The sequence below is a fragment of the Lactuca saligna genome, chromosome 3, assembly GCF_052625555.1.
Source record: "Lactuca saligna cultivar CGN05327 chromosome 3, ASM5262555v1, whole genome shotgun sequence".
Classification (NCBI taxonomy): Eukaryota; Viridiplantae; Streptophyta; class Magnoliopsida; order Asterales; family Asteraceae; genus Lactuca; species Lactuca saligna.
Window position 1 is genome coordinate 43,557,953 of NC_136419.1, and position 25,463 is coordinate 43,583,415.

The following is a 25,463-nucleotide window of genomic DNA, read 5'->3' on the forward strand; positions in this document are numbered from 1 at the left end:
CAAAACCTCAAAAAAGAAAAACACAATTTTTCAAAGAAAAAGTAGAAAATTTGGTTTGGGAGGAAGTTATTTCGAATATAAAAGTACGAAAAAAAGGTTATTGTAAAAATGTAAAAGCTTTTACAAAATAGAATATTTTAAAGCAAAAATCATCTGAACACACGTTCATACAATTCCTCAAAATAAGACGTCATTTCATAACAAACTGTATCAAAAGCAAAGTAGCTTTCCAAAAAATTGAATCAATGTTCAAAATCATGGAAATAGAAACTATGTTCAAAATTAAAGTCAAAGAAATTTTGGTCCTTGACTGGAAGACGAAGACCTTACGCAATAAGGTGACGGGCTTAGTGAAGGTGCAATGGAAGCACCATAAGGGTTCTAAGTGGACTTAGGAACCCGAGGAGGAGATGTCGGAGCATTAAGGTGGTGGGTTAGTGAAGGTGGTGGGCTTGGGAACCCGACATTTGAATAGAAAATGACAGATTATATGATTTTCTTAAAATAATGAGACTTTTCCGTTTAAAAAAAAATATAACTTTTTTGAAACTTTTCCTAAAAATTTGAGACTTTTCGGTAGATTACTATAGAGACTAAAAATCTAATTCAAACGAACTAAAACCATCTCCAATGGATAAAACATATGGAGCGTTGTACGAAATATCAAGTAGGAGAGAGAATACTTTAACTATTAAAAATCTGATGAATTTGCATTATAATTCTATTAAACGATTGAACGTCCATTCAAGTCTACCCTCTCTCTCATTTATATTATATTCGAATTTATTCTATAATTAAACTCTTATACAACTCGTATTGGGGATTAGCCTAAAAACTTTAAGGGCTAAAAATATAATTTTGATAGAATAAAACTATAGGGACCGATAGTGTCTTTTACTAATTTCCTTCTTGCATTCAAAAATATAGTGTAATTCTCAAAATTTAAAACTACAGATCGTAAATACAATTTATGCAAATAAAAAAATATGAAGACCAAAAACATAGTTCTCAAAAATTAAAACTATATGGACAAAAAACATAATTTAATTATTTCCTTCAATTTAAAAGGTATATAGAATGTTAAGACAAGTTGATATTTCTACGGAAAAAGGAAAAAGGAAGCAAAGAGGCGTCCCACACCGCCAGTCGACAAAAAAACGAAGAATGCGTAGGGCGGTAAACGAACCGAATGAGCACGAACGAGACTTGTTTATGTTCGTTCGTTTAAGTTAACCGAACAAATGAACGAACATGAACGGTTAAACGAATGAGTTTTCTTGTTCATGTTCGTTCGTTCGTTTAACAAATTAAATTGTCCATGTTCGTTTGTTTATGTTCATGAACATGCTAAATGAACATAAACAAACAAACATATATGAACATAAATGAAAATATAATACAATAATGTAATCAAACACAATTAAACGTATATAAAGATAGAAGGAACTTATATGAACGAACATAAATAAATGTAAACAAACAACATAAATGAACGTTTACGAACATAATTGAACAAAAGAGACCATTGTTCATGTTCATTCGTTTAACTAAACGAACGAGAATTTGTGTTCATGTTTGTTCATTTATTAAATAAACAAACATAAATGAACTTACCGCCGAACGACTCATAAACAATTCGTTGAACGTCCAGTTCGTATACAACTCTAAGAAGGCGTAATGCTTATAAAAAGGGGGGGAAGCCTAGCAACCCAAATGAGCAAAAACCGATTTAAAGCTTCCCTACACTTTATTTGACCTTGTTTAAAAACTAAGTTCTTCGATTTAGACCAGTTAAAATCATTAACACCAAGGTACACATAATCATAAATTAGGGTGTGTAAAAAAACTTCCAATTTTGGGTACCAAATACACACAATTACTAATTTTTTCTTTGTTACTTTGATATGAAAAAGTGAGTGGAAAATGTTTCTAACTAAAGGGCTAACATATGGTGCCAAAATGGGTTTTCCTATGGATCATGTCACTCTTTAGTATTTTAATGAGTACTGTTTTTGACCTTCACCTCAAAGTTTGAATTCTGTTTTTATAGTTAATCGGGTAATTGGTACAAAAAACACTTTTTTATACATAAATTCGATTTTGACACCGTGTTTTTTTTTTGTCAATTTTAACAATGTGTTTTCCACTTTGTTACAATTCTGACAACTTGACCGGATAACCATATTATATGCTGATGTGGCATGATAACGTATCAGTTTTTGATGACGTGATATGCTGACATTATAAAATTGATTTTTTTTCTACAAAAAACACTAAGTTTTCTCTTTTTTTCGATTTTGACACTAAGTTTACTTTTTTATTTAAATTTTGACACTATGTTTTTTTTTTGTTCCAATCGAACATCATTTATCAAATTTTGTTCAATTTTATCTATTTTCATTTAAAACAATATAAATATATATTTTTATTATATTTTAAACCGTATAAACATATTTTTTTCGCTTAAAAACCACATTTTTATTTAAATACAATGTTTTTTTTTCTTACATTCAAAGCATTAGTTATATCATGAGAATCAAACTAACCATAAGCTTCTAATAAGATGTAAAAATTTGATAGGTTGCAAACTTGATATCCGAATTTTGATCGACTACACGTCTCCAAACCTCCAAACACATTTTAAAGTTACATATTTAATATAAAATACAATTTTTATATAATACATATTTATACATAAAAATATGGTTTGAGTGTAAAAAAAATATTTATTTATATAAAACTATGGTTTTTAAATGAAAAAAAAAACATATGTAAACAGTTTAAATGTATTAAAAAAATATATTTATACGGTTTCAAATAGAAAGTTATCAACATTGAACAAAATTGGAAAAAATGATGTTCGATTTGGAATAAAAAAACATAGTGTCAAAGTTGAAAGAAAAAAATTAAACTTAGTTTCAAAATCGAAAAAAAAAATGAAAAGTTAGTGTTTTTTGTAATAAAAAAATTCAATGTTGACACGTCAGCATGTCACATCATCAAAACTGACATGTCATCATGCCATGTCAGCATATAACCTGGTTAACCGGTCAAGTGGTCAGAATTGTAACAATTGAAAAATATAGTGTCAAAAAAAAAAAAAAAACACGATGTCAAAATCGAATTTTTGTGTAAAAATAGTGTTTTTTGTGCCATTTACCATTAATTTTCTTGTTCCTTTTTGAGTCTTTGTAAGCATGCTCTTTGAAAGTCCAAAGATAAACTAAATGATTCTATTCAATGTGTTTTTATCTAAATTTGTTGATCTGTTTTTGGCCTAAGTGAGTCGAGGTGGATGGAGAAAGAAGATAAAAATATGAAGTTTTTGGGTCTTAATACGTTAAGTCATTTTTTTGCTAATCCATTAAGTCATTTTGTCCACGATAGATTAAAAAAATAAATAAATAAATAAAAAGCCAAAACAAAACAATCACCATGTATCGAACTTACATTGTATCGATCTTAAATCAAAGCATATAACAAACACTTTGTTTCATAAATATATCGTTTACAAGATTCACCATCCCTCTTACTATCTTTGTGAATTTCTAACTGTACCAGGAGTCCTATTTACATTTCTTCCTAGCCTGAATAAACCGAAACCAAAGCAGCCACCTAACTGTAGTTCTTCCGACGTCATTTGACAACCTTCATATCTTTCAATTGCTTCCAACTGAACCACCACCTCTTTCATCTCCGGCCTCTTTCCAGGGTCCTTATCCCAACATCTCTCCATCAAATGAGCCAAGGATCTTGGACAATCCATTGGTATGCTTGGTCTCATTTCCTACAATCAAGCATTACCAAAAACATCTTAATATATCTATACCAAAATTATATACGTACAAATGCGCACCTGGTATATATCTGGTGTGAGATTGTCTAAATTATACGTATACGCTATATCACAATTGTATATCTCCCACAAGCATATACCAAAGCTATAAACATCACATTTACGCCCATATGGTTTTCTGCTTACCACCTACAATCATCCGGAATTCTCATTAAATCATGGGATTTTAAGAAAGTGAATATAAACGAATTAACTAACAACTTAATTTTAAAGAAAGTATACCTCAGGAGCCATAAAACCGCGAGTTCCCCTTTCACCAGTTGTGTACAAAAGCTCTGATGGTTCAAAAATCGATTCTCCAAAATCAGTATGTTTTATGGTCATATGTTGTTTGTCGATAAGCATGTTCTCCGGCTTCACATCGCGATGAATTACTTTTTTGGAATGAAGATAACTCAACCTTTACATATAAGATCATATGTCATGAGTAATTTGGGTTTGTTAAAGATTGAGAATCTATCTGTTTTTTCCATACCCTTTAGCAATATCAAGGGCAAAACGAATAAAAGTTTTGAAGGGCAACTTCTTGTTTCGATTCTTTAATAAATAAGATCTGAGGGAGCCTCCTTTTACATATTCGCAAACAATACAGAAGTTGCTTTCGGTTTTCATTTTCTTGTTCTTCTGCCGGCAATTTTTCGTCATGGACATGGTTGCTCCGATCATCTGAAGTTGTTAGACAATTAGATATTGTAGGACACGTAGGTCATGCATGAATGTATTAGGTATAACGTATACATGCATGTATATATGTTCTTCCATTTTTTGTTAATTATATATGGAAATGAAACAAACTTACCTTGGTTATGTTTGGATGATCAAGAGTTTGCCATGCATTAACTTCTTTTATGAAATCTTCCTTAAGAAAAGCCATTGAAGCTTCCGTGATCTTCGTATCACCAAAATCAAGAACTTTCACTGAATAATAATAAAAAAAAAAAACAATCGATCAAAACCCTAAAACACGAAATGAAACACCCTTAAAATCAACAAAGAAACAAAACAGTTTATAATTATATACAGGATAGAGTTGTCAAGAACATATACCTGCTACAGTTTGGCCATCGTAGGAGCCTTTATGAACAACACCGAAAGATCCACGACCAATAACTTTGCCAAGAAGAAGCTTTTGAGGATCGATTGTTTCTTGCCATTGTCGTTCAACGACGATACGATGAGATTGCAGCGGATTGAATTGATTCTTAGAACTCCCCCATAACGGAAACAACTCGTTGGGCGTGAGTTTTGGTTTCCGAGGTTCCTCCATATATGCACGAAATGTGTTTTATGGGTTGTTTTGTATGATTAACAAACATTTATCAACAGAAACCGACTATTAATCCACTTTATCTTTTGACTGTGAATATATATTCAGATTCTTCCATTTATTTAGTACTTTAGAAATTTAGAAATTAAATTTCGTATTCGTATCTATATTGCATATATCTAGCTACTAGTAGTTAATAGTTTTTGGACACATGCTTTCATCTAAAAACGGTTAAAGCTTCAGGATCAAATCTAAACGTTAAAATATGATTAAATCAAATGCTTTTCTTCCATTAGTTACTCAACAGAATACCGCTTATTGGCGTTGTATTTAAAATGTAAAATTATATCACTACTTATTAATTTTATGTGAAACCCTTATATCTGAATTTATAAGCCATTGGTGGGTCACTAGTTTTCTTCTTTTGGTTACTAAAATTAAAATCGATATATTTAATTTTATTTTTGAATTAAATATATTTACTAACAAGTGATATAAAATATATCCCAAATGCCAATTATAAATGAATATATTTAGTAACAAGTGAATGGATTTAAGTATATTTATATTCCGAATGAATTTACTAACAAACGAAATTTAAGTTTCAATATTCAGTTGATTTTACATTATATGAAGAAAAACTTTATCGTTTATGAATGTTTTTTTTTCTGATTTTTTCAGCTTAATCGTAAACGTGAAATTATGAATGCTTTGAAAATTTCCCTATATATACTAAATTCATATGTAAAAAATACTTTTATATATATATATATATATATATATATATATATATATATATATATATATATATATATATATATATATATATATATATATATTAAAAAACTTAAAAGTAAAGATACCATATATCAATTTTATTTATAAAAAAAAAAAAAAAAAACTCATATTTATTTATTGAAAAACTGAAAATAATTATTTATATATCATCTTTTGGGCTTTTTTTTGTGTGTTTCTTTTCAATAGGCTACCGTTCGGATTGTATTTGGTAGTTTAATTGTAGCTTTTAATGTTCTATCTGTCATTGGAATTACCGGTCTTCTTGACATATATATATATATATATATATATATATATATATATATATATATATATATATATATATATATATATATATATATATATATATATATATATATATATATATATATGAGAAAAGTGAATATACCCTTAAGGGTATATAAGCTTAGGTACCCAAACACACCATATTAAGTCGTTTTGTATAATATAATACATTCTAATTGTCTAATATTCTTATAATTTAACTTCTAACTTGATGTACTTCAAGATTTTTGTAAATTACACATTTATATTCCTCTTACATAATTTTCATTTTCAACTACAATATATATAGCCTAGTACATGTTCGGCAAAAAGATGTGAATCAAGAGAAAGATAATAGTGAAATTTCGAATATCTTGAAAGTAAATCAAGTTAAGGTTGAAGTTTAAGAACATTATAATAAATATATCAAAGAAAAATGATGTATTATGATGTGTTTGGGTACCTAAGCTTATATACCCTTAAGGGTATATTCACTTTTCCATATATATATATATATATATATATATATATATATATATATATATATATATATATATATATATATCAACCCCACCTAAGCTTAGGTACTAAACCTCATGGATATACATTGTTTTACTATATAAAGATTGTGGTTTAAGGGATTCACAATTAACACTTGATGATGTAGATTCAAGATAGACGAAATAGTTTTGATAAGAAAGCAAGAATATTGATTATCTTCGACCTTAGTAATAGTGGAAAAAAGTAATGTTTACTGGAGTGAAGTAATTAACAGTAATTGAGGAAAGAAAACAAGCATGGTAAAATGATAATGGAGGAAGAAAATGTTATCGAGGAGGTATATTTATCAAGTGAAAACCAAATCGAGTATATTTGTTAAGTTAAAATGACATATTTTAGTGGTTTTGTACCTAAGCTTAGGTGGGACTGTAATGTATATTCCATATCTCCATATATATATATATATATATATATATATATATATATATATATATATATATATATATATATATATATATATATATATATATATATATATATATATATATGGAGTGGTTCAAATGAGAACCATAAAAGATTAAGAACCTAGGAACCGCATTAGTTAATAAATATTTATATGATATTTTTGTTAAACATGTGAAAATCTTTTTTTTTTCTCTCTTTTCGATACAAAAAGGGCAAAATTATAATTTTTGCAGTATAATATTTTCATTCTTATATGCTCTGTTTATACAGTCTATTCGTAATTTAATTTACAAAATTCACAATTTAGTACAATACATTTTATACTAATTCATAAACTTAAAGAAATCAAAATTTCAAACCCTACTACTACCACCATCACACGCTGCCACCAACCACCTATACCAGCATCGCAACCATATTTTCTTCTAAATTAGATCTGTAAACAAAGTCATGCATTAATAACATAAATACTGCATTCACAGTCTAATAAAACCATTCATTTCACTCATTTTGAATTTAATGCAAAATTATTATTAAAACTAATGTATTCTTATATACTTATACAACACAACAAATAAATACATTCAGAAAAAAATTAACAAAAAAATTTATACATAAATCATTCATATTTTAAATTGTGAATTTAATATATTAAGTCGTGAATAAAATTTACATTATTTCAAAAGCAAACAAAAAAATTATAAAATAATCACAGCTTAATGTCAATTCATTCACAGCTTTATACAATCAACTCATAATTTAATAAACAAAATTTACAGCTTAATATAATCAATTCATAGTCTAAGAAGAAAATATACAGTTTAATGCAGTCAATTCACAGTTTAAAATAGGGTTGTTCACTATTTGGATAAAACCGAATTGTCCAATTGGACAATTTGGATTGGACTATTTGGTTCAAATATTCTGATTTTTGGATTGGTTTTCAACAAAACTGAATTATTATTTTAGATTTCGAATTGGTTTTGGTTTATGAAATAAAACCGAATAGTCCAAAAAAACCGAATAGATATTTATTATTTATTTATTTATAATATATATCTGTAGTTATCTATTAATTTTATAATTTATTTTTTTAAATAGGTTCAAAATGTTTCAACCGATAAAAAAAATATTAATATGCATTTTCTCTCAAAAGTTTTCTATTTATAAAATATTTAACTATAATATATCTTCTTAGTAGTTGTTTATAAATTTCAAATCACAACTAAATAATTTGTTTTCGTTTCTTGTGTAAAGTTGGATAATATTATAATTATATGTTGTTTTAAAATGTTTTGGTTTATGAAAACCAAATTATAAAAACCGATCCAACCTAATTGTAATGGGACCGGATCGGATCGGATTTGAATTTAGTTTTGACTATTCGGATCCATTTTTTGAAAACCAAAATGAATTTGGATTCACTTAATTGGATCGGATCAAACCGATCCATCCAAACGAACACCCCTAGTTTAAAACACAAAAGTCATAGTTTAATAAACAAAATTCAAAGTTTAATACACAAAAAGTATGCATCCATAACCATATTTTCAGCTTAACACTCTTTATATTGTCAATACGAAGTTTATACACAAAATTCATTGCTTAATACAAGTAACTTCATCGTTTCATACATATAATTCACAACTTAATCTAGTCAATTTACAGTTTAAACAGAAAATTCACAGCTTAATACAGTCAATTCGTAGTTTAAAAAGAAAATTCAAAGCTTAATGTAATCAATTCACAGTTTAAAACACAAAAATGACAGCTTAGTAGACTAAATTCACATTTTAATACATAAAAAGTAGTATTCACATCTATATTATCAACTTAAAACACTTATTACAATTAATACACAATTTAATGTATAAAATTCACAAACTTGTATAATAAATTTAAAGTTTAATAAAAAAAATTATACATTCACAAGTTAATAGCAGTTAAAACTAAGATTAACAAAATTATATGACAAATGAGAGATTAAAATATCAAATTCACATATTAATAGAAAAAAAAAACAAAAAAAAAAACAAAATATAATAGAGATCTACAACAAATGCAAGTAGAAAAACATAATATCAACTTAAAACTTTTATTTCATAGTTAAATACAGAAAATTCACTGTTTAAACCCAAAAAAAAATGCATTCAAAAGCATATTTTCAACTAAAAAATTTAATAAAATCAATTCACAGTTTAATACAATTAATTCATAGTTAAATATACAAAACTCACAGCCTAATATAGTGAATTTAAAGTTTAAACAACAAATTCACAGATTTATGCATTCAATTCGCAATTTTAAACACAAATATCACAGCTAAATACACAAACTTCATACTTTAATATACAAAAAATATGCATTCACAACTTAATTCACAGCTTAATAACTTACCAAATTTCATTGAGACATTTTTTCAAACACCTTATGTGCATCTTTTTTTCAGAACTTCCTTTCGTAAACACCATCAATGTAAACACCATACACACACCAGCTCTAACCTGAAAATGGACAAAAACATCATATCAGATGTCAATTTGGTGGTGTTTTAATCAAAAATAAGAGAGACAAAGATGAAAATGAGTTATACATGGGAAATAGGTGACCCATAACAGATCTGGTACAAATTTGACAAACATTTTCGCCGGTGATGGAGGCGACGCTCGGTGGTGATGGCAGATCTAAAGTCGGGGATTGTAGATATGAAGGCGAATGCACCCGATCTGAAGGTAAATGCTTCAGATCTGAAGACAGCGGCTCCAAATCTGAAGATTGTTATATTCCGGCGATTTTTGAATACTAGTAATCGCACCGCACCGCAAATTTGCGGTTTTTTAAAAACTAAAAACCTCATCATCGGTTTTTATTGCGGTTGCAGTTTATCGGTTGCGGTGTTTGCGGTTAATTTTAGTTGCGGTGCGGTTTTTGTTCACCCTTAATATATATATATATATATATATATATATATATATATATATATATATATATATATATATATATATATATATATATACTAGTTTATAACACTTGGAAACCACAATTATAATATTAATTAAACTTAGTAAAAACTCAAAATTATCAATCAGTTATTTTAAATAAATTATAAATTTAAGAGATATTTTATTAGTTATGTGAAATTATAATCATTGATTCAAATAAATATGTAAAATTAATTTTTAATATATATTAGACATTTTTTATTTGTGAATTAATGAAAACAATAATATAAAATTTAAATTTTAAAATAGAGAATAAATACATTGACAAATAGCATCACATTAATGAGGAAGTCTAATAAATTTAAAATGAAGAACTAATATATTGATAAGTGGCAACACATTAATTAAGATGTTTAATATGGTGACACATGACAAAAGAACTATTCTTTTATTAGTATAGGGAGAGGTGTGTGTGTGTGTGTGTGTGTATATATATATATATATATATATATATATATAGGATCAAATGTTTCTATCAAATATTGTGTTCCTAAATGTACCAATCACAATTTAGTAAATAATTAAATAATTTATTAAACGAATAAGTATATTTTTGGGTTTTTGACACATTCAATTAACGTGATCATTTAATTAAATCCTTCAATTTAGAAAACAAAATAATTAGGTTTGACCTTGTTCTCTTTCTTTTCTCTCACGTCTTCTTCACCTACAAAAGAAAAAGAAATTGTCGGCTTCACAGTTTCACCATATCATCTCCATCGCCGACTCACACATACACAAAATTGAAATTTGCGTTGTTCTTATTCCTAATAGCGTCGTCGTCATCTTCCCTAGTGTTGGCACCATCCTCAAATTGTTTGAAGATAAAGAGGCAAGAAAAAGAGGGAGAGTATAGAAAAAAAGTATGTAATCTTTCACATGTAGTTGAAGATGAAAAGATAACCGGTGCAGTTATCCCTGGTACCCTTCCCAAATTCTTTTTGATTTTTTTTTGCTTTTAAAAAAAGTTTAGTAGCCGAATTGTAGGTTTCATCTATTATTGTTTATGCCTTTCTATCTCTTCTACATATAGTTCCAATGGAGATGTCTGCTAGTGAGTTTTAAATGTACAAAGATGTTCTATATTTTGAAATACATTTTCTATGAAAAAAACGAAGCAAAGGTCAAAATTCCCCAATATAAAATACATTCCTTATTCCTTTTTTATTACGTGATGCATCTTTAGTGGTAATACAGAAATGCAATATAAAATAACAAATTCAAAAGGCTTTTAAATGATGCCATGAATACCTTATGCTTGAAGATCTTTTCATTCTTAGAATATTTTTGATGTGTTTCTAACACCTTCCAGGTTGGTGATAATGTTTATATAACTAAAATAGAGAAGAGGATGATAAAAACATTGATATTTCATCACAACTTGAGAGAAATACTCGAATTGCTCCTAGAGCTTCACACACAAATATATTCATATAGGTAATTTTATTTATTTTATTAATTTATGCTGCAACTTGATAGTGTATTATGTTAGAGTACACTCGGTTAGAATTTAAAATGATAATTACACTTTAGGTTTAATGATTCTTTAAGATTTTTTGTTAAAAATTTTATAATATATTTTAGTTACACAATAGTAATGGGTAATTGTATGATGCTATAAATGGTAATTGCATATATATTCTATCAGAATTAAATGGTAACTACAATTTATATTTAATGATTCTTTTAGGATCTTTGTTTACCTTTTAATCTTTCTTTCTTTTTTTTTTTTCTTTTTTTTGTAATAGATATTTCTCTTGGATTGCCTATTATTCTGCCAGAATAAAATCTATGTATTTAGCCAGAATGTATTCTATGTATCCTGTCATATTATATGTATTCTACCAGAATATATAAAGTGATAGTTAATTGCAAGTAATATATTTTTAACCATTATTAGTTTTTGTTGTATTTGTGATATGAATTGCTGGAAGAATGCGTTGAAGACCTAAGAAGAATAACCTGAAGAATGAATAAAGTTTAATCACACTCATAATTTTAGAATGTTGTTATTTTTTAAGAATTTTATTCATTTTTGTTGATATTCTTTTAGTATATGTATAATTATATTAAAATGTATAAGACTTTTAATCTGTAAGAATATGTATGAATTTTGTATTTAAGTGCGGATGTATAAGAATATATTAGAATGTTTTTAATTTTCAACATTGCATTCAATAATAATGTTATTCTTCAATAATATTCTAATATAATAAAATTGTGAAAGAACATCATTCTAACGAAAAACTATTCTGACAGAATAAAATCGGTTATGTATACAAATTACGTTAGAATTAAAATTGAATTAATTAATAAAATTCAGATTTTTAAAATTAGGAGAATTAATTATCCCTAAAAATCCGAAATTTTCCTTTTATGAATGTAGTTAATTGTCCAAAATACCCTTTTGTTAGCATTTGTGTGATTATATGATACATGTTATCCCATTGTAATATCGTACACCCTCAAATCATGTCCATTGATTAATTCCATTTGTTGGTCCAGATTTGTGCATTCTGGCTCACAATAATTAGTAAAAACAAAATAACATAACCCTATATATATATATATATATATATATATATATATATATATATATATATATATATATATATATATATATATATATATATATATATATGAAAGACCTCAACTTTCATATTTCTGAAAGACCCAAACTTTCATACTTCATAATATAGTTACTCGAAAACATGCTACATGCATATTCATAAATAATATTATACATTGATAATTTGATTACAAAAGGTTGTATACAACCCTACTAAGTTTTAATATATTACATAACTACCCAGGATATTATAATTTTTATGCAATCATAAACCCGAGTACAAAAGTAATAGTATAAACTGTTCTAAATCTTCCAACAGTATATGACTATACTAGATTCTCATTACCTGCAATTGTAAAAAACTGAGAGGGGTAAGCGGTGACGCTTAGTGAGTTCAATAATAAATAAAATATAACGTTATGCCATATATATACTTTAATATGGCAGAAGCAACGAGGTACAAGGAACAACAAAGGTATATGTGAAATGCGACAAGCTTTCCATATCAATCGATGATTTGAATCAATGATATACAAGCAATGAGACATAACAATTTCAATACTTGATATACGTTAATAACACTTTGGCACAAATGGCACAGAAGACATACGATTTCTGATTTAAACATTTTGATAGATTTCAGGCTTTCAACCCTATCTAATCTTCTACTAATGCCATAGAATAGAAGTCAGTCTCTTACGAGACATGCTCTACATGGCCAGAGGCTACATACCAGTACCACCGTGAATCTAAATCATTTCACCGATCACATGGTCAAAGGTACAACTTTGCTACCATAATAACAAAAGTAATAACACGGAAAAGCACATAGCACATATAACTAGGGGTGAGCATTTGGACCGACCCGGACCGGACCGGTTATGTAGAATTTTGTGGACCATGGACCGGACCGGATGAGTCGTGTCCGTGTCCGGGTCCAGGTCCGGGTTTTCCGGTTTTTGGACCCGTTTGGACCGGTACAACTTTAATTGCATAGAGTATAATAAATAATCTATATCGATGTATAATATTATAACTTGCAAAATTAATATGTTTACGTTTCATGCCTAACTAATCTACATTGATGTATAATATTATAACTTGCAATTTGCAAAAATTAATTTTTCAAATAAAAGCAACTAATATATAAATCAAGTTCACCAACAAAAGTTAAACAAGTTTAAGACAAACATACAAAAGTATTATCGTAACAACAAAATAGTTTAAACTTTAAAATAAATCAAACTAACAAATTTCATAAACTCATAATCTAATCTTCCATTGGTCTCTTCCCCATATCATTGTCATCCATATGTAACATATTTAAAGCTTGTGCAATCTCTACATAAACACAAATGCAAATGTTGTTAGTATTTAATAAAAAGTAATAATTGTATAAAAAAAGAATAAATATTGTAATTTTTTTACACAAAGCTATATCATCATCGTTCAAGATGTCATCAACGTTGTCAACTATCGGATTTGTAAACTTTATCACCCAATCTTAGGTGCATAACAAAGCTTCAACTATAAATGTCGATAAATAGTCTGATACTCACTTACAACTCTACCACATGTGCTAAACGCGGACTTGGAATTATAGTATAAAATAATACTAAAAAGCTGAAATATTTCAGCTTTGATAGCTCTACTTTGAAGGATTATAACTCAATGAATATAATACCAAAATAAACAAAATTATAGTCTAAATTCATCTACAAACTATAAACTAAATGTTGGAAAAAACCGTAGGTCAAGCTTCACCGTGAGTTAATCGGGGGTTAAAATAGTAATTTGTGCAATGCTTCATTATAATAAATAGCTTTCTTCGTTGAAAACCAGGAGCTTTATTGAATATCGAGCCATGCAAGGGTTAAGCTTCAAACCGAAAATATAAATTTCTCGGGCTCTTCGGGCATTTCAGGGTGTGTTTCGGGTGTTGGGAATGATTCTGAGGCTTCGGGGGAAGTTAGAATGGTAAAAAATATGAATTTAGGGATGAAAGATGAGAATTTTCCAAAATTACCCGGGAGGTCTCACACCCTTTATATAGGTGCAAGCCTCGGATCCGAAGCAAGGAGAAGCGACCACTTGGCTCGCATGCGAGGGAAGGGGCAGGTGGCGATGCGAGGGGCGAGACACGGGGAAGGCATGCGTCGGCTTCTTACTGGACCGAGCCTTCGGTGTGAGAGGGTGCGACACGGGTCGTACAGCTGGCCTCAGATGACTCACCAATTCGGACACGCGGCATGCTGCGAGCGAGGGTGACGTGGCCAAACCTGAGCCATGTAAAATTCCTCGGTTTTTGTGATTTTCTCGGTTTTTGTGTCCTAAACTTATAAAATCCATAACTTTCGCATACTTGCTCCGTTTTCGGCTTTCTTTATATGCACGCGTAGGTGAAATTATGCTCTACAACTTTCGTTTATACTTCATCAGCTAATTTTGAATTTATTTTTAATATTATTATTTTTAACAGACCGGGACAAGAAAATCCGTTAAAAATTCATAACTTGTTCATCTGACGTCCGTTTTCGTCTGTCTTTTTACCGTTGTACTACTATTGACGAGACCTTCGATTCTCATTTAGTTTGTATCGGCTAAAAATCACTCGATCTTTATTTCGAGTTTTTAGCTGTCTACTGCTATTCCGAAAATTAGAAAAATCATAACTTTCTCATACGAAGTCAGATTTGGAAGTTCTTTTTATGAAAATTCTTGGTTTAACGATTACTACAACTTTCATTTAGATCACTAAGGCTAAAACATAGTTTATCAAAAACTCACTTTTACGTCATATGACGTCGGGCTGGTTTTGTCGCAAAACTTCAATAAGTCATAACTTCTTCGTTATAACTCGGATTTCGATGAAGTTTTCGCCTAAATGTTTCTAACGAAATTATCTACAACTTTCAATAATAAAATTCTACTTATTTCAAATTTTATATGTTCATTAAATTTCAACTTTTGCCTTTTGATTGGAATCTCATAAGACTTCCAATATTTTCCGAGTAATTCTAAACATAGTTTTACTTCAATTCTCGTAAAAACCATATGTTAGAACTCAATACTCAAATTTTATATTATATTATTTATTACAAAACACGATAACTAAACGTGTATGTTACAAATTTATTTCAAATTTTATTATTTTCTTTAAATTTCAGCCACCCCCTTCCCTTTTTTTTATCCCCTCCCATATTGATTGGATGTGTTATATATATATATATATATATTTTAAAATATATAATTATATAAATATATTTTTTAAACAAATATTATTATAAATAAAAAACAATCGTAAATACTTAATCAACGTTGCAATTAAATTCTCAAACATTAAAACTAAAACAATAATAATTATATACATATTTAATCATTAAAACTAGAACGAGAATAACTATTATTCATATTTAGTCGTTAAAACTAAAACGTTATAAATATTTAGCCGCTCGATATGTACGGTAACCCATTCTGTTGCACATAGACGTTTGTAATGAATTCATTGTGACGTACGTGTAATTGAGTTCTCTTTCTTCATGTGTAAAAAATGAAAGAATTTTTTTTTTTTAATTTGTAAAAATTAGAAATAAAGTAATGTTTTATTATTTTAAATTGCAAGTTATAAAAAAATGATGAGTTATTTTTTAAATTTTATAAAAGTTATAAATTAAGTGATATGTTATTCTTTTAAGTTGGAAATTACAAAAAATGATATAATTATTTTTTGAAATGCGTAAAAATTATATGGAGGAAGTTTATTTGTAAAGGGACCATAAATGTAAAAGAATAATGAAAACATTGCTAATAATTATAAATAAATTGAAAAACTTCAAAAGTAAAGGGATCATAAATGTAAAATAGAGAGTTTGCAGGTAATAAAAAAAAGGCGAGTGAGGAATGAAAAAAAAAAAAAAAGCACGTCTAACAGGACCCTATGTAAAATATAGGTTTATAGGGGGGTTATATAACATGACCCTTTCAACATTATAATCTTATAAGCCTTTCAATATTTTATTAGGATTCTAAACATAGTTTTACTTCAATTCTTATAAAAATCATATGCTAGAACTCAATACTCAAATTTCATATAATATTTCATAATATTATTTATTACAAAACACGATAACTAAACGTGTATGTTACAATATATATATATATATATATATATATATATATATATATATATATATATATATATATATATATACACACACTAGTCGTGTGCCCGCGCATAACGACCGGCGGAGAACAGTTTTTTTGCTAAATGGTTTATTTCGGTTGTCGATAATTAGTTCATTTCAACAGTTGGTTTGGTTTTTCGTTTTTTTAAATGAGATTTTGTAAAAAAAAAAAAATCATTCTTTTTGGTTTTAAATCGGTTCCTTTCATTTTCTTTTAGAAAACCAGTCTTTGATTTTTTAAAATGTTGGTTCCTAATCGGCAGCTCGGTTATAAAAAAAAAACATTTATAAAAAAACGGTTCAGTTAATTGATTCTTGATCAACACCTCTAGTTACAATTGCCTAAAACTAATGTACCTATACCATTCCAAATTTCTCCAATGCAACGTTGAGGGTGTTATCGGTCAAGATAACAAAATTTATTTTGGCGATTAGTGTTTTTGGCGGACTGTTTCAAGGTAATAATAAAAGTATGGGATAAAAATATGGCATCTGATGATTAGTTTCTTTTCAACGGCTAGTGAATACTTTATTTTATCGGATGGCAAATAATTTATTTTCGACGATTAATTTTCTTTGTAAACATATCAGACAGTTAAAAAAACCCTCTTATTATGGTCATTTTTGTTATTAACGTGAATGGCTAGATACAAACCCAAGTTTTTTTCAATTAAAGTTTTAAGAATTAGTATCATATGTATATACGTGTGACATTGTTTTACTTATAATATTTTGGTCAATGTTCCATATAAACATGTTATATTTAAAAAAATTAAAAAATAATAATAAATGAATAAATAAATAAAAACAAATATGAAGACACATTGTTATCGTTTAGTTTTGCGTTTGTTGGATTTGTGTAAAAAACAGATGTAATTTTTTTCCTAAATACAATAATTAGCAATATAATTCATTTAGTTATTTTTTACAAAGTATAGTTTATTGCTATTAAACGCATTTTTCCACTTTTGGTATCTATCTAGTTTTCGTTTTAGTTTGTTCAATTACTTGTTGAAATAAGTGGATCTTCATGTTTTAAATAGTTAAAGTTTTTTATTATAACAAAAAATAGTACCAATCTCTTATCAAGCGTATTATATAAATGATGCATAAATATTTAAGGTTATTAACATATTAAGTTAAAAGAATAGTGAAATTTATTTCAAAGTATAAAAAACTACGGTGACTCAAGTCTCAAGGTTATATACAGAAAAATGAATAGTTGACAAAGATTAAACAGATCATTGGTTGGTAATTTTTATAGTTTTCTTCCGATTATGGGCTTTTGATTCTTTCATTTGTCATACACCGGAAACTTACAAAATGCTTTTGTTCCTTATTATATAAATATAATGTTTGGAGGCATACTACTATAAAAAGCAAATTACGATTACATTAAAAAAAATTAAAGTACAATGATATATTTCGACAGAAATAACCAAATACGAAAGATATGGTTCAAAATATTTATTCTCTTTATCTAAAACATGGGCTTCAAGTTTATCAGAATAAAGGACACAAGCATAAATATGAACCTGAAAAACTAATAAAAGACATACGTTAGAATTGTAAAGCTCTACTCATTCCTGAATTGGGGTAAGATTTTCTACTCTCGTGCAGCAGAGAGAAGTAATTCAAGGGTATATATCATCTAAATCTTCAATAGTTTTCATAAATAAGTTTACCTCGGTAGCCTAAACCTTTTTAGTATCTTGCCTTTTATCTTATTTGTGATAATTTACAATTTGCAAGGATTTGGGGGGCTTGAAAATTGAATGTGACATGCAAATTCATATAAAATATATAGAAAAACCAACACATTTAAAAATAAGAGATAGGTAATTTCATCACAAAAGAGCCGTTTGCCAAGCCTGTTCTGCAAATTTATACACTAACATGTCCAAGCCATTGTCAATCAATTCTTTGTATCAAGTAAAAGCAAATTACAATGGTTATATATGTCATAATCAAGAACACTTTGAAATATAAAAGAAAGTCTCACTTCTCCATTAGCCTTCCATGGTTTCTTTGACTAAAAATAATCAAAGAAAGCAGGAAAAAAAAAAATAGGAGATCGGTAAGGTCTCCAACTTTCAGGTTTAGGAATCTATATACAAACCTCTAAAACTATCACCTGATGTTCTTGAGTTGTAATTTCTCTTAGAACCTATAGCTGTATCCAAGCATTGTTTGAGTTTGAGTAAAAATTGTTACTTGCAATACAACTACAACTAATACTAACCTCTTTTTACCCATCATGGTTCGTCAAAAACCCTAAAACTTAAATCTTTTTAAATAAACAAATTCCAAAACAAAAATCTTCCCAAAATAGAAATAGAAACACAGAAAAAAAAAACATAGACGGTGGGTTTGGATATCTTTTACCTGGGTTGGAAGCCTGTGGTGGAGGACTTTGCATCGATGGAGAAGGAGCAATAGAGTCAAACATAGATGCCTAATACCTTAAACCCTCAACATTGATACAAATATTGTTTAAACATCAAAGCGAAATTATTATAAGAATAGCATTTCATGTTACCCTAGAACTTATGGATCTAATCATTCTCTAAAATATATTTTTAGAATAGATGTTCCAGTTCCCTTAAATATTACAGATTATATGACTTCTAATCCTCCTTTATCAGATGCAGATAATTAAGAATCAAGTCCTGTATAATCGAAAGACTCACCATCTAATCACCTCTCTACTCCCAAAACTCCCTCTACGCCCAAAACTGAAAAGAAAGAGAATTTTAAGAAATCAAGTATACATGTAATAAATATTTTACTAGGAATTACAAAATCCGAATTACTGAGAGTTCAGTGGTGTTCAATTTTCATCGATAGTGAAAGCTTTTCCATCTTTATGTTCACTCAATTATGGTGAAAGCTTCAATATCCAGAGAGAATCAAGTTTAACTGAGCAAGAGTTTCAAGCCAAGCAGTCTCCACACAAACCCTACCATCCACAATGGATGATGGCAACGCGACGAAAGGCATGAGAGGCAACGTCAATTGCACTTTGCCTATCATTGATTTGGAATAAAAAATCGCAAAACCTAACTGATTTAGCTAGACAAAGAATTTCAAATTTAAGCTTTTTTTTTACGATTACCTGCAATGTATCACGTGAGATGAGATTTGGGTAGAAGGCGACGACAGATGAAGGTGAAGGTCTGAAGAATGAAAAGGCATAGATTAGAAACCCTATAAAATAAAACATCGTTAGCAAGCTTTATGATATATCCATTGGAGGGGTTCTGACCATGCGACCGGTGGCCATCCGACAGTGGCCATCCGAGAAAGTTCTTCATCATCATCGATGTTAGGGTTTGCATTGAGTGTGAGAAAGGCAAGCGAAAAGGAATCTGAATGAAATCTTCAAACTGATATTTTTGTTTTTTTTTTCGGAGATAAAGGGAGATGGAGGGATCAAATAAGGGAGATGGAAGGATCAAATATGGGAGAGCTATACTGGGGTCGAGATTAGTGTGCGGGATTGAGGAAACCGTCTACTGAATCCAAACGTGTTTGACTAAGTTTTGAGTGGGAATTAAAATGAAAAATAAAGACCATGTCAAAGAAGATAAAAGGATACATGGCCTATGGAGGAAACAATATGCGAGACTTAAAGGGGTCTTGATACACATAAGATTTGTATAATATATATATATATATATATATATATATATATATATATATATATATATATATATATATATATATATATATATATATATATATATATATATATATATTAAATTGCCTCCCTCCTTTTATTCCTATAATTATTCCTACCCACTAAAATTATGACAAATCACCATTCAATTTAATTGTATTTGATATATTCCTAATATAGTGTTAATTATTTAGTTTAAAAAATATGGAAAGATGACACTTGTCATAATTTTATTGGGTAGGAATATTTGTAGGCATAAAAAGTAGGAATCAATTTAATTTCTCATATATATATATATATATATATATATATATATATATATATATATATATATATATATATATATATATATATAGAGAGAGAGAGAGAGAGAGAGAGAAAGAGAGAGAGAGAGAGAGAGGTATGTTCAAATGAGAACATTTATTTAGTTTGAAAACATTTGAGAACAATTTTTAAAAAATACGGAAGACGTCATTTAAGTTGTAATGATATTTAACATAAAGATTCTCTGTGATTTTCTTTTGACTCACAAAACAACCGACACCCGACTCCGATCTCCCCCCGCCCAACACCGCCTCTTACCGCTTTATCAGCCAAAGCTTCCTCCCTGCCTTCGAATTTCCATTTTACAGCCCAGTTCTCTTCGTTTTCCTTGTTCTTATTCCTTTTATATATGTACTTCATGTAATGTAGTTCTTATAACTTGATAATTTTCTGGATCGAATCAGTAGATCAAGGATTTGACGATTTGTGTTTGCGGTTTTTGATTGTTTAATTATTCGTCGCTTCCATGAAACATGTATAAATCATTTGCAAATGATAATTAAATATGTATCAAAAGTAACTATGTTGTGCATATGAAGTGGTTCTGAAGATTTATTTGCTAAAAAAACTCTTGAGATCACAGATGATGTTCTTGCAACCTATAAAAATCAAGGTAATTTTATATCAAACACAATTTTGGTAAATAAATAGTTTCATTCCTTGTTCATATCATATTGATGTTTAAGAAATTGGTGTCTCACCTGGTGAAACAAATAGCGCCCACCAGGTGTTTGACAAAATGTCACAAAGAAACATATTTGTTATTAAGATATAAATACAAACCTTATTGTTAACATTACTTATTTTACTTTTATAAGGTAGTAGAACTGAAAATTATTATAACATGTCTTCTACAAGTAAAACGGACGTGACTTAAAGAGCTTAATGGGTTAAGTTGGCAACTTAACCTTAATAAGTGTAAAAGTGATATTTTATTTGAAAATCCTTAATTTTGAACCCTCGTTAAGCCAAACATTAAGGCCTTTAGGTTAAATTGAATTTCACTCTTCTATATCCTAATAAATAACCAAAAATTATGTTAAAAGTGATAAACTGAAGGCTTAACCATTAATTCATTAATAGAACACCAAAAATTATTTAGAAGATATTCTGATCAATTTTCCCAAATCTGTCCTCCAACTTCTAAAATTCGTCCAAGTCAATATGAATATCTAAAAATCATGAGACTTAGTTTTCTAGAAATATTAGTGTGTATACTTTCTTCAAACTTTGAATCACATTTCGAAATTCCAAATCCTTGAGGGGTAAAATTGGCAATCTTCTCAGGCTGGTCCATGTTGTCACAGATTTCCTGCACCTGTCTTCAAAAAATCATAATAAATTCATCATAACTCCAAATGCCAAAATTTGAAATCCTATAGTTAGATATGGATGTATAGTTTCCAAAATATATAGGTATGGATGTAATTCTTAGTAGATTGATACAGTTTATTCCAAGAGTGTTGAGTGGTCCAGAAAGTGACAGCTAAAAGTTACCAACTTGTAAATTTAATATAAAATAAGCCAAAAATGATTAGAATGAGATCTTTATATTTCTGAAAAGATAAAAGGGGGAACTTTACCAATATAATTTTATCAAATTTTAATAATGGGTTTAAAGGTAAGAAAACATATCATAAATAGAGGACTACAATCAAAGAGAAAATTAGGAAATATGTACATAAGTGTTATAAAATTAATAAAACAAACACAAGCTAAATAATGTTATAATTTTTGTGTAGGTTCTCGGAACACCACAAGAAAAAGTTGAAATGACTACGTAAATTTTCTATGAAAGTAAAATCCATAGTTATTCCGCTACGGATTATGCTGCGGAATGGCTTGTCGTAGCTATTTTGCTATGGAACTTGCTACAAAATTACATTCCGTAGGTAATATTTGAAAAACTACGGAATTTTGCTACAGAATTAAAAACCATAGCTATTCTACTATGGAATATACTACAAACTAGTTAGACGTAGGTATATTTGCTACATAATTAACTACAAAATTGCATTCTATAGCTAATATTTGAATAACTATAGAATTTTGCTACGCAATCGGAGTCCATAGTTATCATGCTACGAAATTTGCTATAGAATTATAAGGCGTAGGTATTTTGCTACAACTATTGCTACAGATTAAAGTTTGTAGTTACTTTGCTACATAAATTGTTACAGAATCAAAATATGTAGCTACTTTGCTACATATTTTGCTACCGCATCTAAGTCTGTAGCTAGCTTGCTACGACATTTATTACGGAGTTAAAATCCGTAGCTATGTTGCTACAAAGTTTGCTACAATATCATAGGTCATAGCTATTATACTATAATATGAAAACCATAAATATTATACAATAGAATTTTCTAGTATGCAATTTTAAGTCACCATGACTTATTTTTATAGAAAATGTATTGAAATGGAAATAAACATGTAATGCTCTATTTTTTATGATAATTGTTTTAGGAATCAAATGTTAGTTAAATTAATAATTATATAATTAAGGAGAATGATTTTAAAGAATTTTATCGGTGATAAAAACGAATAGAAAGATCCGATAAATATTAAGTGGCTAAATAATAAATAAAGATGATGATGATAATAATAATAATAATAATAATAATAATAATAATAATAATAATAAAGTTGAAATAACATCCATGAATCAATAATGGAAGATAATGAAGAATTAGGAGCTAAAAGTGTCAGTTGAAAACCTTCTGTGAAAATAAATTAGTTTTGAGGTTATTTTTCGTCATTATGGGAAAAATCAGGGTTAAAAGTGAAAAATCTAGGTTTTTCTTCGTTATACTCAACTGGATTAATTAGGGAGGATCAGGATTGGATTTTTGGCACCCCACGATTTCAAGAAACACGTTTATAAGCCCTAATCTAACCCTAATCGATCTATGACCAAATTATGTGCGTGTTTTCATTTGCCGATCGAGAAAAGGGTCAACATGAAGGAAAGTTGCGATCGGAAGGAGGGTACTATCGGACTTGGTGTTACCGGAGGTGCTACTTGTAGGGAAAAGGGTGTCGGGAGGAGTGTTCCAGTCTCATTCTAGCTATTGGGTAATTCTTCATCCCTTTTTCTCATCTCTTTTTCTTCTTTCCACTGTGAAACCACCAAGGACCGCCACTGGCAGCCTCCGACCACTAGTGTGAGTCAGCTCCTGCCACCACAGGCCACCATGGGTTGGTGGTTGTGGTATTTTGGTCCAGGGAAGTCCTAGGCTAAGACATGAAATTAAGCTTTATACATTTTTATTATTATTTTGTTAAACCCTAACTTTATACTCCATTAAGTGATGCGTTAAGACTTTTGAGTAAAGTTGTTTTGTATATTTTGGAAACCTCATATGTAGTCAATAATTGTATTAAAATTGTTAAACTATAAACTTAACCATTAAGTCCTTAATAAAACAACAAAAATGAATGAAAAGCTAAAATGGCATATTTTTCCAATTCTGCCTTTCAACTTCAAAAATCTGTTTGAGGCAATCTGAACATCTAAAAATTATGAGACTTACTTTTTTGGAATGCTTAGTATGTCTAGTTTGTTCAAACTTTGAATCAAATTTCCAAATTCTTGAAATCAATGTGTTGTTGGAGGACATGATTGCAAGAAACCTCTTCTCAAATATGCATTTCACTAGATAGTAGTTCGGAAAATCATCATCTCTATTCAAAGATCCAGAAACTAGAGGAAACCATACATAAACAAAGGATAGAGTTGGGTGATGTGAAAAACATGGTCAATGATATGAGAAACACAAATAATCAATGATATATTTTTTATTGATTGCATGTTTAGGATTTCTAGTTGAGTTTAACTATCAGATTAATTTGATTGGTGTAACGCCCCGGTTCATGGTACGTGAATTTATTATCCTTTATTTATTATTTCTGGTATATTTAACTATATTAAAAAAATAATAATAGGGTGGGGTAATTAGGGCTAACTATGAACCCATTGTGCAATGGAATTGTTTTTGGGGTTAGAGGAGCCATTATGTTAAACTTGAAGGGCCAAATGCTATGTTTTTGAAGCCTCGGACCCCCCTTGATCGGACACCAACTTAGGGCAGCCCATAATCATGTCCAAAAGGCCTATTAAGCCTCAAAATTTCGGCCTAACCCTATGAAGTTAAGGGGGTGCCGTTTTTCTTTGTGTAGCCGTGAGTGAGAAGGGAGAAAAGAAAGAACGGGAGTGGAGAAGAAGGGAGCATCAAAAGTGAAGGTTGGAAGGAGGCTATGACATCTTCATCAAGGGAGAAACATTCATCATTCTCAAGTAAGTCATGCAATCTTATTCTCTTTCTTTCTCTTCTACCTTTAAACGAAATCTTCACCACCACCACCACCGCCAAGGTGGTGGCAGTCACCGTTAGCCACCACTGCCACTATGGCAGTCGGTAGTGATGCTCCAAGGTGTTTTGAGAGCTAAGTGCATGACAAACTTAACGATATTTAGTGGCACAATGTTTTAGTGACATATTTTTTTGTGTGCTATGTAGAATGCTTTTAGTGGAACATTCAAAATGCCACTAA

General features: G+C 29.0%; 1 protein-coding gene and 1 long non-coding RNA gene across 2 annotated transcripts; both read right to left on the reverse strand.

Moving 5' to 3' along the window:
• Positions 1–3,511: 3,511 nt before the first annotated feature.
• LOC145033618 (serine/threonine-protein kinase 54-like) lies at positions 3,512–5,213 on the reverse strand. The gene is made up of 6 exons (XM_078982198.1): positions 4,904–5,213; positions 4,656–4,774; positions 4,332–4,522; positions 4,079–4,256; positions 3,857–3,985; positions 3,512–3,787 (listed from the first exon to the last, which is right to left on the reverse strand). Exons 1-6 carry the CDS (start codon positions 5,121–5,123, stop codon positions 3,533–3,535), a joined length of 1,092 nt encoding a protein of 363 aa, XP_078838324.1. The 5' UTR covers positions 5,124–5,213; the 3' UTR covers positions 3,512–3,532.
• A 12,937-nt stretch (positions 5,214–18,150) lies between these two features.
• LOC145036137 (uncharacterized) lies at positions 18,151–20,511 on the reverse strand. Its single transcript, XR_013678423.1, has 3 exons — positions 20,172–20,511; positions 20,022–20,082; positions 18,151–19,932 (listed from the first exon to the last, which is right to left on the reverse strand). It is a non-coding gene; the product is annotated as an uncharacterized LOC145036137 (long non-coding RNA).
• Positions 20,512–25,463: the final 4,952 nt, after the last annotated feature.

Excerpts from the sequence above, each read along its gene's own strand:
- LOC145033618 (XM_078982198.1), bottom strand. The coding sequence starts at position 5,123 with ATGGAGGAACCTCGGAAACCAAAACTCACGCCCAACGAGTTGTTTCCG. Across the intron at positions 4,775-4,903 it reads CGATGGCCAAACTGTAGCAG|TGAAAGTTCTTGATTTTGGT; the intron begins GTATATGTTCTT and ends ATTATTATTCAG. Across the intron at positions 3,986-4,078 it reads GCGGTTTTATGGCTCCTGAG|GTGGTAAGCAGAAAACCATA; the intron begins GTATACTTTCTT and ends GGATGATTGTAG.